Source organism: Centropristis striata, chromosome 11, assembly GCF_030273125.1.
Source record: "Centropristis striata isolate RG_2023a ecotype Rhode Island chromosome 11, C.striata_1.0, whole genome shotgun sequence".
Taxonomy (NCBI): Eukaryota; Metazoa; Chordata; class Actinopteri; order Perciformes; family Serranidae; genus Centropristis; species Centropristis striata.
This window is the reverse complement of record NC_081527.1, coordinates 35,991,261-36,006,792: the sequence shown is the minus strand read 5'-3', so window position 1 is coordinate 36,006,792 and position 15,532 is coordinate 35,991,261. Positions and strand designations below refer to the sequence as shown.

Genomic DNA, 15,532 nt, shown 5'->3' with positions numbered 1-15,532 from the left:
CTTTTCTCTTCAATTTCTTGTTCATTTTAGTGCCTGGTACAACTAAAGGTACATTTGTTTGGACAAATATAATATAATACATAATGATAACAACAACAATAGCTCATAGGAGTTTAATTTAAGAGCTGATATCTAGACATTTACCATGCTTTTATTGATAATAACCAAAATCATTATCAAGAAAACCGTGGAAAATGGCTCTTAATCAGCTCTTAAATTAAACTCTTATGAGCTATTTTTGTTTTTTTATCATGATATTTGTCAAAAAAAAGGTACCTTTAGTTGTACCAGGCATTAAAATGAACAAGAAATTAGAAAAACAAGGGTCTAATATTTTTTTTCCATGACTGTATACAATAATAGTAATAGTCACATGTATTAAATTAAGTAAAATATTTAATGCAGGACTTTTACTGGTAGTAGAGTATTTTCACATTGGGATATCAGTACTTTTACTGAAGTAAAGGATCCCATTGCTTCTTCCACCACTGTACTGTTTATCATACCCTAAATCAGTAGTTCTCAACCTTTTTGAGTCGCGACCCCCAATTTAACATGCATGTTGTCCGCGACCCCCGCTCACTGAACACAATCTCACACGCACAGTTCAGATCACCCAAAAAACAAACAAAATGACCACAAAAAGACAGAAAATGACTAAAAAGACACAAAATGACCAAAAAAAGGAAACAAAATGACCAAGAAAAGACACAGAATGACCAAAAGACACAAGATGACAAAAGAAGACACAAAATGACTAAGAAAATACACAAAAAGACCAAAAAAGGAAACAAAATGACCAAAAAAGACACAAATTGACCACAAAATGATCAAAAAAGACACAAAATGACCAAAACACACAAAATGACCAAAAAAATACACAAAATGACACAGAAAAGAAACACAATGACCAAAAAAGACACAAAATGACAAAAGACGACACAAAATGACTAAGAAAAGACACAAAATGACTAAGAAAAGACACAAAATGACTAAGAAAAGATACAAAATGACCAAAAAAGGAAACAAAATGATCAAAAAAGACACAAAATTACCAAAAAAAGACATGAAATGACCAAAAAGACTAAAACACATGAACACTTTAACACAGTGGAGACAGAGCTGACTTCCAAAATGATTTGGGGACCCCCAGAAATCATCTTGCGACCCCAATTGGGGTCCCGACCCCAAGGTTGAGAATAGCTGCCCTAAATTGTCAAGAATGTGAGCTTATCAGTTAATTACAGCATAAAAAGATGCCACAGCTGCTCCCACTGGGAGGTAAACATAAACATAGCACTGCTCTAAGTCTCTTTCATGAATACAATGTTGCATTCTTCCAAAAAAGGTCTGAACCAAATGACACATTTTAAATAGTAAAGAGGGCTCCATGAATTAATTGAGATGTAGAAAGCTCAGAAACGCAGTAAAGTTAGTAAAACATTTGTCTTCAGTCAGAGCAGGTACACCGCTGACGTCATGACGACAGGTGAAAGCTTATCAGTTTGTAGCGACAGTGTCCATATAGATAGATAGATAGATAGATAGATAGATAGATAGATAGATAGATAGATAGATAGATAGATAGATAGATAGATAGACTTTATTTATCCCAAGCTGGGAAATTACAGTGTAGCAGCAGCATTACACACAGAGACAATAACAACACAATTAAATAAAAAGAACAACCTAGGCATACTTCAAGCAATAAAATATAAAAATACAATAAAATACAATAAAAATAAAGTGTCTAAAGAAGGAGTATGTATTAAGGAGTAGAATAGAATTCCAGTGCAGAATAAATATGAATATACAGTATAAAAATGTTGGTGCTATGAAACAAATAAGGTGCAATGAACAGTGTGCATAAAAAACACATTAAGTGCATATCAGCCCGCAGCGACACCTTAATCCAAATGTTATCTGCCGACGTCATTTTAAACCAACAAATGTATCTAAAATTACATCCAAGCGGCTTAAAATTTGATACAAACAGCGACGTAAACATCCGTGTGTCAAAGCTGGCGAGCTCTGTCCCTCATGCACCTGTTCTCAGCTCATTTCCTGGTCGTATTTAATGTAATTTTCTGCTACAAACCACAGCAGTCTGGCTTTAAATAATACCAAACACTTAAATATTAAATAAACAGTAAGATTATTAACGTACTTGGAGTGTAAATTGTCCGGAGTGTCCAGTTTGTAGGTGATACAGCAGGAAAACTTGCTACCCGTTGGGGGCGGGCGCTGTGGATGATTGACAGGGGAAACGGAACTAGTTTGGTTGAGAGCTCAAATAAACAGAAGAGAGCTAAGAACTAAATAATTTATGAAATATAGTAGGAGAATATATTATTATCATTATTATGTATTCCATTATGTAAAATTTATATATAGTGTAATCAAAACATATCTTGATTAATTATTTTTATTTTATTTATTTTTTATTAACAATGCTTTAGATTTCAATTAAATAATAAATACTTAAAAAGTAACCAGTTGAAAACAAAACTAAATTGAAACAACAAAAAACAGTTTCTAAAGATTTATGATTCTTCAGGAGCCCTAAACCAGAGCTGATGAAGAAGAAAAAAAACTGACATTGCTGTTAGTGCAGCTGTGTTATCAAATAATCTGATATTAAAATAAGATTTAAAAAAAATTAAACTGACTTATACCTCTCAGCAACTTTGAGAAATAAATGAAGTGTAAAGAAACATCCATTAAGTTATTAAAAGGGTAACATGGGCTGCTGTTGCACACAGAACAGAACAGTAATTATAATCTGCAGTATCAACTAAACAACAAGATATGATATGTAAGCATAAAAAAAAAAAAAAAACAACAACATGCAAACATGAATTATGATCTTTTTTCCCTTTTGGTGCAGTGGTATGATGAATTAACATCATATTGGCAAAATTAAAAAAAATAAGCTGATTTTTTGGATCAATGATCTGTTGTATTTTGCCTGTTTTATATCATTAGTAATTGAATATATTTTAGTGTTGGACCGTCGGTGATGAAACAAAGAACTTAGGACATCATCCTTGACTTGACTTGAAAGTTCAAAGACAAAAACTGAGAGATTAGAGGAGTTTACTTGTTCTGAAAGACATGTCACTTTTGAAACGCAATGGCCACCTGAACAAGTATTAACGATTAAAGGGAAACAAGCCTTATCACATGTGCAGCTGAAACCAAGTTGCCCCACAGTCGTCATTGGTAGAGTGATCTGAAAACGATGTTGGTTTTCTGTTCACCTTTATGGTCGATACTTAAGGAACGATTCCCAGTTCAGTGACATTTGCTTCAAGGACTCTTGTGCGTGCAGTTACAGTAAGTTTACACATTATTTGTTCATCCTTCATGATTCAGGCCTAGCTATTACTGAAGTTATAGTTTTATTATTTTGTCAATATTTTTTCTATTAAAATATTGGCTTTTTAAAATTTCCTCCAGCATCTATAATAATGAAGAAATACTTTAATATAATAATAAATACTTAATTTTCCAATTTCTCATTATTTTAATTGCGTATAGCTTTGAATCAGTGGTAGCCATTATTTGGCTAGCTTAAGAGACAAATGACTACTTTATTTTACTACTAATGGCAAAGCAAATCCAGACTATTGGAAACCTTGTTAAAGGAAAGAGACTGTTGATGATGAAGTCCTGAAAACAAATTTTGTCAATCAGCTGTTTTATGTTGTGTAACTGTATTGGCATCCTATATGAAACTATCATTTTCAGTTAAAGTTGCAACAATTTTAGGCAATGTCACTGAGCTACAAGAGGCTACAAAAACAGCTGAGTGCATCACCATGGCTTGAAATCTGTGCTGATTTTTCCTTTGTTAAACATATTTTAGTCATCAAGTGCAAATATTTTAATGAAATTTTAATGTTTTATTTCTAAACTGTAATTTTGAGTGTTGTCATGATTATCATCATGATTATTAAAAAAGTATGAAGACATTTAAAAAAAAAAAAATGGGACCTCTATTTTCAAAATGTTCCACTGCACTGTGCTGGAGGAAGAAACCTTAAGGATGGAGATTTCAAAGTCTAACCAAATTAATTGAAAATATGCTTTTTGTAATTTTGTAAATTTGTACATAAAATTAATTAAATTAATACATAAAATATAAGATAACCACATGTCTCAGGATGTAGCTATGTATCAACAAAATAATATAAACATTTGTTGCCATTATAATCTGTCTCGGTTCTGTCTTGAGAATGAGATCCTGTGTTTCAATGAGATTACCTGAATGAATAAAGGTTTAAAAAATAGAAACAACTGCATCATTACGTGTTTTTTTCATTTCCCTCTCTAAGAAAAGCCTCTTTCTTTTTTTCTTTAGACTTTTGTCTTCTTGCTGAAGGAATATGGCAACAACTAGCTCATACTACGATGACTACGAAACCACATACAGTTACAACGACGATTATGAAGATGAAGTGTGCAACAAAGCAAACGTCATACAGTTTGGAGCGCTGTCCACTACAGTGTTCTTCTCCATCGTGGTCATCCTGAGTCTGTTTGGCAACGTCCTGGTCATCGTGATTCTGGCAAAGTACGAGAATCTCAAATCACTCACCAACGCTTTCATCCTGAACCTGGCTGTGTCAGATCTCTTCTTCACTGCCGGTCTGCCCTTCTGGGCCTACTCCCACGTGCATGGATGGGATTTAGGGGAACCTGCATGCAAAATAGTCAACTTTGTCTTCTACGCTGGCTTCTACAGCAGCGGCATCCTCCTGATCCTGATGACTCTGCACCGTTATGTGGCTGTGATGAATCCTCTGTCTGACATTGTGTCCGCCACAGGCACCTCCACCATCGTGGCGTGTGTGATCATTTGGGCGGTGAGCATTTTGGTCGCCAGTCCAGCCTTCATCTTCACCAAAGTGGACAAAGATCAATGTGTAACTGCAAATTCTTACTGGACCATATGGGGAATCTACCAGCAAAATGTTCTCTTCATAGTGAGTTCAGTGGTGTTCATATTTTGCTATTCTCAGATCATGTGCAGGTTGCTGCGTCCCACTCCCCAAAGAAGAAAGAGCAAAACCATAAAGCTAATTTTTACCCTCATGGTAGTTTTCTTTGTGGGCTGGGGACCTTATAATGCAGTCATATTTATGAAGTCATGGTCTTACATGCCCCAACCAGCTGCTGACTCCAAGACTCTGTCCTTGATGTGTAAGGCCTCACAACCGCTGGATTACGCCTATTACATTAGCCGACTCTTTGCCTTTTCACACTGCTGCCTCAACCCTGTGTTTTATGTGTTTGTGGGGGTGAAATTCAAGACCCACTTAAAAAAAATGCTAAAAGGCCAAAGCAACAGCGGCATCCGTAACAGGTTGAGCCGACTCACTATCACTTCGCTAACAAGTGGCGAAGAGTTCTCGATGTAACTGATAAAAGAAGACGGAAGTGAAACAAGAACTTCCTCATTCAAATCCAGAGGAGAGAAAGCCTAATTCAAAGTCCCATTGACATTTGCAATTAAACAAATAAATACAAATTAAAGTAATTCTAGTCATACAATTTATTTTGCTAGCATGGGCTAGCATGCTAATGATAGACCATGATACTTAATAATGGTTAATCACCAATGAAACAAGATACAAACAAACTTTATCTATTCACTTTTAAATCAACTGAATTGACAGCAGAAGTTTAAACATTCATTATTCTGACGGATTTATTAGATTTCCAACAAAAGCTTATATGCAACATGGTTCTTATAATATTCTATGATGATTCATATAATATTCAGAATTTCTTGTTTAGATTTAGGCACCAAAACTTAAGTTTGGGCAACAAAAGCACTTGTTAAAAGTCAGGAAAACAGAGCAGGGTTAGGCTTAAAAATAACTACTTCCATGCAGAACTACTGGAAGCTGCATGGAATAGCTGCATTTCCATCAACAAATTTGCATTAGAAAAGCTTGATGGAACAACAAAATTCTTTAAAACTTTCGCAAATGTGCATAAAAGTTTTTACGTTCGCTTGAGGTGCTTTTTGTCTTTTTCAAAAAATAGTTAATGCGCTTAACGGGAGATGGAAACGCTTTTTCCTAATAATTTCTGACATAGCCATTATTTACTGTAACTCACCTGACTAATCAGCTGTTTCTGCTCTGCCAAAAGAAGAAGAAGAAGAAGTTGTTTCTGCTGTGGTTTGTTTATTCGCTCTAAACCAGTTGATGGAAACGTCAATAATTCATATTTTTCTTTAATGAGACATTGTGCTTAAAATTCACTTCGTAGGTCAAAGCTCTGGTTTCGAAACCAATCATGAAAACAGCCTGCAACATTGAATGTAGTTTAGATAAAGTTGCCAGCAATGGTGATTTTTGCAACCATTTTGTTGACACTTCCTTTTCCTTGATGTTCTTCTCATCAATTAAAACGTTTTAAAGTTGTGAAACTACAATTACTTCCTTAATAGATAACAGAAAACCGTGGGGCTACTTTTTTAGGAACATGAAATACTGAATATCTAATCAGTTAATCATGTCGCAATACATACATTTGAATATAGTCAAGAGGTTCAGCCACTGTTCAGACATCAAAATGAGGAAGAAATGTGATAAACGTGACTTTCTCAAATACTCAAACCGACCTGCTTCACCTCAAGATTCACTCCACGATGACACTGCACATCTCTTTCTTTCGAATGCAGAGAAAAGCGCAAACAACAAAATCATCCAGTGACCAGCAGCTCTGTAGGCAAAAAAATGTAGACTGGTCTCACCAACCATCAGTCATGCTGATATTTAGATGTTGAGGTCAGAATTTGGCATAAACAACATAAAATGGGCCGTCCTGCCATTTATCTATGGTTCAGAATGCTGCAGCAGATCTGTTGGCAGATGAATAGTTTGGGGAGAATTTTCTTGGCACACTTTGGGCCCCTTAGCACCAATTGAGCCTCTTTAAAACACCAGCAGCAGATCCAGCAGCATCACAGAGCAAAGATGTAACCTCTGAGGCCAATGTGGCAAAAACTGCAATTCCACAACCGGCCACTTGGTGCTGACTCTAAAAGCGAGTCAATCACCATAGACCCCCATGTTAAAAAAAGTAAAAAGTACAGCCTGGTACGAAAGCTGTTTTGGTCTCTAAAGCTTATTTTCCCCCTTCATGAAAACTGCGACTATAAGAAACACCTGATGTACCTACTACTCCTATAAGAAATACAAGGCTTTTATTTGTGAAATGTGTATGTAATGTACAGCATTTGATTAATTTACACATTTTAGTTTCAAATCAAACTGTTACTGTTATAAAAAAAACAATTAGGCTTGTACCTTTGTGTTAATATGCATGTTATTTTAAATGCTTGTTGATAAGTTGATGATTCTTTGCATTACAGATCATATGTTCAATTTGATACACTGCATTGTTTATTTTTTTTGTGTCAAGGACTGAGCCGTAGGCACTGAGACGGCCTGTTTCAAATATTTGGATCAGTCATTTCATATTTTGCTTTTGATCATTTGTAATTTTTTAAAGTGTGATGTTATTGACATATGTTACAATAAAATAGAAATGAATGTTTTGGTGTATCTCTGTTTTAAAATAACCCTCATAACCTTCAAATAACTTATGAGAACTGACACACCATTTCACTGAATTCCAAGAATATGTATGTCCAAATTTGAATACAGCTCTGACTCACTGTGAAACAACAAAAGAGGAAGCAGGAGTTTGCATTTGTTTATTACCACAGTCTGCACAGTGCATTTCAGCACAAGACGGGACAGCTCTTGCTTCGGGTAAGCTGCTTATCATTTATATATTATATATTATTATTATTGCTCTCCATATTTTTAGGGTGACCTACTTTATATCTAATTGTTCTCCACATTGAAATATTTAATTTGAATTAAATTAATTTGAATTAATTTGAAGATGTATTAAAATATCTGACATATAGCAGTTTAAATATGCATCAAATATGTTTTGATAAACACACAGAAATCTGACCAACAGTCACAGTCTCTTTCCAGGAAATTTCTGCTTGATTGAGATATGAACAGCTCTGATTTAGGAAATCCAAAGTGTGTTTTTATATCAAGTGTTTTTCATAAAAGGAAATTACAGGATGTTGAACCTTAGTTACACAGAAACAATGACCAACCTGCAGAATAAAAAGCAGACACAGGGCGTTGTCTCACTCAGTCTGGTCGACCTGGTCGTCAGTTGTTTTTCTTTAAAGATTTTCTACAACATAATGGCGAGCTAGATCCAGGCGCCGAAAAATCAAGTAGGAGATCTTTTCTCTCTTTCTATAAAAAGAGCTCTCTGTCGTGTTATTGCTGTGGGGCACCTTCCTCTGACAGAGTGCAAACCAGAAACCAGTTTTGTGCTCATGTTTCCTAGAAAACCTTCAATGGCGAACAACCCTCCAGTGAGCGGCATCGGCGGCGGCGAGGAGGACACCAGAGATGTGTATTATCTTTGTGACGAGCTTTTTAACTTTGACACCATCAGCGCTGCCTTCTTCATTTTGATCTTCATCATCAGCATCGCTGGCAACTGTCTCCTCTTGTGTGTTCTCGTCATCTACGAGGACCTAAAGAACGTCACAAATGTTTTCATCCTGAACCTGGCCTGCTCTGACCTGATCTTCACTGCCACACTTCCATTCTACGCCGTCTATAGGCTGCACCACTGGGTCTTCGGTGACTTTGCCTGCAAGTTTATAACTGCAGTGTACATCGTTGGTTTGTACAGCAGCATCATTCTACTGACTGCTATGACTGTGGATCGTTTCACTACGGTGGTGCTGCACAACAGGCCAAGCAACCCTGTCAGGAGGCAGAGGTGTGCAGTGGCTGCCTGTGTGGCGGCCTGGGGCATCAGCATTGCTGCGTCAGTGAGTGATGCTATCAACGTAAAAGTGGAAACAACGTCGGACGGTAACTACTGTGTGGGACCCTCTGATGTTGTCGATGATAAGCTGGGATATTATCTCCAAGTGTCACTGCTCTTCTTCCTCCCATTTGCCATCATTGTTTTCTGCTACTCCGCCATTCTCAAGACCGTTTTGCAGACAAAAACACAAAGGAAAAGGCACAGGACTGTAGTGGTGGTGTTGGGTGTTGTTGTTGCCTTCTTCATCTGCTGGGGACCTTTCAATATTTTGCTTTTCATCGAGTCTTTCTATGAACCCGAAGAATGTGCAGACGAACGCTTGGAGATTGCCTATGCTGTTTGTCGTATACTTGCTTTTTCTCACTGCTGCATGAACCCTCTGTTGTATACGCTGTCACAAAAACTGCGAAGCCATCTTTTTAAACTTTTACGCTGCGAGAAGATCAGGCAGAAGAACAAGGAGAGAGTCATTGGCCAGAGCACTTCTGTTTATCCGAACGTAGCTTTTATAGCACAAAACTCTGTTGTAGTGATGGAACCCAAGTAGACATTTACTCTGAAGTGAAACACCTTGTAATTAGGGCCTCGGGGCAATCGCACCGAGCACTGGTCCCATACAGCAATAGCTGTAGGGACCAGTGCTGCACTACTGTTATACTGTGGATTTCTTCTTATTCCTCTTGCGGACGCAATTTCGTCCCGCTACTAGTCCTACAACTTAAAGAGTTGCAGGACAAATTATATATCAAAACGTGCGGTTTGATCGGGATCGGTGTGCTATTACTTTTCTCTACGGAATACGAATTTTTCGCGACGTAAGTCGCGAAAAACTGCCCAAAATTTTGCATTGAAATGAATGGGACGGCCGACAGAAAATGAGCAAAAAAGAACATTAATTGAAGATTTTCAGACGTCTACTTCTCTGGCATAATTTCACCTAGAGACTCCATTTAAACTTTAAACAGTAGACACAAGTCTTGTGTATTGGTGTATTAATTTGCATTTCGATAGGTCATATAGTTTTTTATCAATCCCTGTTCAATGACCATGATCATTTTTGGAGAAATTCTGAGATTATAATGGGTGTGTATTGCACGGAATGTTCGTGTCAGAGTGTGTGATGTCATCGCTCAGAGTGTAGAGGGAGAGGTAAAACTGTCAAAAAATAAATTTTAAAACTGCGCTCCAGGCCGCAAATTCCACTCTACAGAAATAATTTATACATAGAAACGTAGGAAAATTTGTCTTCTCACTCACAATCCTCTGGTAAAGCTGTCAGAGTTATAGTTTGGGCGTAAGACGCAGAGCTGATCCACCAACACCACCAACAGCCTCATTGGCTCCCATATTAAAAACGCAGGAAGATTTCGGAAAAAGTGAGATTTTAAAGTTTTTTTAGATCGCTCTAACAAAGCTATTTTTTAATTTTTCTTCACAAAAAACATATGTAGACGTTCAGGAAGAACTCAGGACGCTCAAAGTGAAGTCGGATCAATGATAGGTATTATGGTTTTGCCAAAAATGCTTTCTGTTCGAGGCCAGAAATTCCAGTCCAACTCTGGACCTCTGTCCACCGGCTGCTGTCACAGGTGTCAGTTATTTCTGTTGATTGCTTTGATCTGATTGCCTTTGATCTTTGATGTGATTACAGTTACAGATACACACACACACACACATGCGCATAAGCGCTCACACTCCTCACACATACATACACCTGCTTCAAACACGCACACACGCACACACACACACACAGTAACTTTGTGATTTTAATTACACACACACACACACACACACACACACACACAAATGCGCGCACACTCCTCCACATACATGTTTCTCTCTCTCTCTCACACACACACACACACACACTTTGAGGTTAAAGGGCATAGTTTGAAATCTCTGAAGAGTCTCATCATAGTGTACACACACCGGCAAGAGCCCCCGTGGCCCTTTCAAAATTTCCCCAGAGGAAATTTTCTAGTGCTTTTATGTTATACATTTGTTATGTCATATTTCCTTAAAATTACGAGATGGTCTATTTTTATATATTTTATATTTTTATATTTTAAAATGTGCCAAGTAAATGACAATGTGTTTAATGGATGCACTTTCTTAGCCCTTATGAATTAATGTTGCTGTTATACATTTACAATAAAATTAAGCTGGAATCTAGTTTGGTGGTATTTTCTTCCGTTGTCAACCAAATGCAGTGACAAAGCAGGATGGGCTGTTTTTTTGTCTGTTTAAAAATACCACAAGTCATAGGGGAAGCGAAACCATGTGTCAGAATCGCATAAACTAAATAAGATTCAAGTGTTAAAAGTGGTTAGAAGAACAGCAAGCAGCTCTTTGAGTGCACCTGAGTGAATCCCCAGAGTAACATTTCTTTGGCATTTTATTTCTTTGAATTAAACTACAGCACATTTATCATGTATAAATTCATTTTGGAAAATTATGAAAGTTTGAAAATTTTGAATGAATTCATAAGAATATGGATTGGAATGTAATGAAGCTTGAGAACATTTATTAGAATCAGAATTTACATCAAAATATGAAATAAAAGCCTGAGAAAAGTGAACAATATTCAATATGTTGTATAGAGCTAAATACCGGTGTATTTTATTGATGTGTCCGCTGTGATAAAGCTTTTATTGACAAGCATCAAACAGGCATGATGTTATCAAAGTTGACAAATCATGTTGCTGATGTATGGGGTTCCACAGGGGTCGATTTTAGGGCCCCTGCTTTTTTCTTTGTATTTCTGCCTCTGGGCTCCATTTTGAGAATTCCTTTTCATTGCTACGCTGATGACAGTCAGATGTATGTGCCGCTGAAGAAAAAAGATGCTTTCTCCCTCACAAAGCTCCTGTCTTGTCTCAAACTTTTTGAATTTTAATGAGAAGAAGACAGAAGTGATGGTGTTTGGCCCTAGTGGCTCTTGTGTGACCCCTCCTTAAGACTTGGGCCCTCTGGCAGATTTTATAAGGTCGACTGTCACAAATTTAGGTTTTAAGATGGACAATGATTTTAAATTAGATCGTCAGATTGGTGCTGTTTATAGGTCCAGCTTTTTTCAAATCAGGCAGCTCGCTAAAGTGAAGCCCTTTCTTATGCACCAGCACTTTGAAACAGTAATCCACGCCTTTGTTACATCTCGGCTGGATTACTGTAACTCTTTGTACTTTGGAGTCAGCCAGTCCTACCGAAGTTAAAAATGGAAGCTCAGAGGGGACTTTCTCTGTTGCAGCCCCCAAGTTGTGAAATAAGTTGCCTTTGCACAGACAAGCCTCCTCACTGTCCATTTATAAAACTCCTCTTGAAACCTATTTTTATTCATTATTGGCTTTCAACCACGCATGAGACTCTGCTCTTGTTTTAGTGTTTTTATGGTTTGTTTTTATTTATTGTTTTTTTATTTGTTTTTTTTAAAAGCAATGAAACTATTTATTTTAGTGTTTATTTCCTGTTTTATTCATTTTATTGTTCTTGTTTGCTTGTTTGTGTACAGCACTTTGTTGCGGCTGTGATTGTTTTTAAAATGCTTTACAAATAAAGTTGAGCTGAGTTGAGATGTATTTTGTCTGATTATGACACTTTAAACATTGCAACAAAAGCAGAGATATAATCCTCCATTTTTTTTAAACACATTTTAGGTGGGAGAAATGCTGCCCAGTTTTTGTATTAACAAATATTGCTTATTATATTTATGTTATGCACTGGCCATATCACTTTTATGTAAGTTTTATTCCATACATTTGGTTTTCCACTCAATTTTGCTATGAATAAAGTCTGCAACAGTATGACATTTACAGAAAATCAATTTATTAACTTATAGACATTAATTTATATTTTCCTGCTTCTACAACTCACAATTTCTCAACTTTGCTACGCTGTTGCTAACGCTGCTACGTGTTGATCCTCACTCTCATGATGTAATATCATCATTTTTTAATTAGTATGATTAGTGCTCTTTAATTGCAGACAAATACTTGTATTGTAGAGTAATCTAAGAGTAATGCTTCATGTTTGATCATGTTATGATAAAATATTTTGTTCCCTGTGCTGAATTATGATCTATTTTACACAAGTTGCTTATTGTTCATTGTTCATTTATGTAAATACCTTTCATGTGTGTATTTGTGGCAAAAAATTAAAGATGAGGCCTTATAAAATGAAATTTGTGTATGTCAAACTGCTTTACATGCATGTTTCTGTCATGATATGTGCAAGTTCCTTGTGCAACTACCATAACTGCAAATAAAGCAAATTTTAATCTGGTTAATTTATTCCCCTTTTTCTTTTTAAACATCAGCCTGGCCAATATGTTAGTGAAGCATCTGACCTTGTCTATGTGACACAGAATAAACAAATGAGCTCTCAGCAGCAGGATCAATAAAATATAACAGACTGCATATTTGTGATTAAAATCCTCGCCAGTCAAGTCACTCATCAGTCCATGTGCTTTTGGTTGCTTTCCGTTTAAAATCACTTGTGCCAGAAATTCCAACAGTCATATTAATTTACCCATTTGTATTTCAGTAATTAAAATATTTCACAAATCTTCTTCTGTGGTCCAAATCTTTTAGCTCTATTATATGTAATGTGTTCCTCCAGAGCCCTGTCAGTGTACTTGAACATGGTTGAGTAGCGCGGCCCTGATGGCTCCACGGGGGTCCAGAGAAGAGTGTATGGGGACAGCTCAGTGGGCCACTGTAACAGCACTCATATCTGTCTCTGGGGGTAGATTAAGCTTAATTAACTAAACCATCCAGCACGCTTGGATGAATGGATACAAGTCAAGGGCAGAGCAGTCACGGGTGTGCTCACACATTCTCTGGCAGGCACCGGGAGAGGGTTTTGTGCCGGATATTATCCATGTGTGCATGTAATAGCAGCAATAAATTGGATACTGTAGTTCTAATAAAGTTGTGTGTACAAGTTAACATTAATAATGACATGTATTTAGTTTGTAATGTGTCTTTACGCAACCGCAACACCAATGACCTCTGAATGGAGAAGATGATGCAGAGTAGAGAACAGACATCCCACAATTTTGCATTTAATTCCTCATGTTAAATGTATAAGATTAGATTAGATTAGATTTTTATTTGTCATTGCACAGAAATACAACGAAATTCAATGCACTCAGGTACTGGACTCATAAAAAAAGCATAATAAATAGTAAATAACAAGATACATTCTTATCATCTCATCTCAATAAATAGTAAATAGAAAAGATACATTCTCATGCTCTCAGCACTTCGTATATTCATGTCATTCATTCACTGTACCATCAATTTAGTGCCATTGTATGCATTAAAACAATACTGTAATTATATAAATATATAAAGTGCAGAGCAAGCTTCTATAAGCTTATAGAAGGAAGTGATCAAGCCTCTGTCAGATCCAGTCCTACCTTGCTGTGTGTCAGCTGTGTGTGGGAAAAGGACTCAAAATGTGCCTTTGTTTGTCGTTTTTCTAATGTGCAAATAAAACCGTATGTAGGAGGTTTATTGTAGGAAATTAATAAGACCAAAAACCTCTGAAAAACTAACTAGAACAGTACAGAAGAAAACATACCCCACGGAGCTGAAATAGAAAAGACAATCTAAGGCATCCCATTTCATATCTTCAAGTCAGTACAATCTCTTTTCCCGGATCATTTTCTTAGCAAATGATGTTGTTGTTCCATCTTGTTTTTAGCCACAAGCTAAACAGCTGTTGTTGTTTTCTTATGTAGTCTCAGCTACTAGCCCTCCCTGGCCCCAACGCTCACTCCCTGCTCTTCTTTTCTCCGGGGCACCTCACCCTCCTTTTTCTCCACATCGATATCTCCCCTTTAATTCCAGTTATCTATAACGATAATTACTTCAACCATATGTGAATTTAATTGATGCCTTGCAAATGTGTAAATGTGTGTGTATTTTGGGCATATTGCTAATAAAGTCTTATTGCCTGTTAATCTGGACTGTCAGGGAAAATGCGTGCAAATCGATTAAGTGTGTCAGCCTTATCATTACAAACAACTGTTTTAGTGAACAAATAGAGATGACTTAATCCTCTTATGACACACACTGGCATGTATGACATTTAACTAATGCATCTCATCCTGATTGAATTTGTCATGGGAATAAAATGTTTTAAAAAAGGATTAGATTCACTGTTTGACACACACCTGAACAAACACGTGTTTGCTTTGCTCTATCATGAACCTAGGAGGAGGCATGTTTTGGTGCAAATAAAATGTAATTAAGAAGATAAAAATTATAAAAAACATCACCCACCTCTCATGCTGCAACTTGGCCTTTATTTTTCCACTGCAGTGCCAAGTTTCTCCACTAGAGGGGACATGGGTATTGGCATAATGCTGTGTTTCTTTATTACTGGGCCACATATTGATTACAATCTAGAATTAAGACAGAGATGTTCTCTCTTATACACAGACAAAAACACAATTAGTCCCTACAAAGGAGCTCAAGAGCAGCAGGTTTGTGTTTTGTTTTTTTTTTGACTCAGCAACTTTTTTAGCTGCGTGTTTTCTCAATCACCACAAAGAATAAATGTCTGTCTCTGCATATACCACACCATCATATCTCTATATTTTAGGGTCATCCTCCTCTACTTACCTGCTGTTGTC

At 36.7% G+C, this 15,532-nt stretch overlaps 3 protein-coding genes across 3 annotated transcripts in view; 2 read left to right on the top strand and 1 right to left on the bottom strand.

The window, feature by feature from the left end:
* Positions 1 to 2,251, bottom strand: part of LOC131980118 (FYVE and coiled-coil domain-containing protein 1-like) — a 34,814-nt gene extending 32,563 nt beyond the window's left edge. The window contains exon 1 of the mRNA XM_059344295.1: positions 2,168 to 2,251. The gene's annotated coding sequence lies outside the window, so the exon portion shown is untranslated. The remainder of the gene's footprint in view (positions 1 to 2,167) is intronic.
* Positions 2,252 to 4,388: 2,137 nt separating this feature from the next.
* On the top strand, positions 4,389 to 6,851 carry LOC131981017 (chemokine XC receptor 1-like). Its single transcript, XM_059345310.1, has one exon. It carries the CDS (start codon positions 4,389 to 4,391, stop codon positions 5,421 to 5,423), a length of 1,035 nt encoding a protein of 344 aa, XP_059201293.1. The 3' UTR covers positions 5,424 to 6,851.
* Positions 6,852 to 8,410: 1,559 nt separating this feature from the next.
* Positions 8,411 to 10,555, top strand: LOC131981015 (chemokine XC receptor 1-like). Its single transcript, XM_059345309.1, has one exon. The coding sequence runs from the start codon at positions 8,411 to 8,413 to the stop codon at positions 9,440 to 9,442; it is 1,032 nt and encodes a 343-aa protein (XP_059201292.1). The 3' UTR covers positions 9,443 to 10,555.
* The last annotated feature ends 4,977 nt before the right edge of the window (positions 10,556 to 15,532 follow it).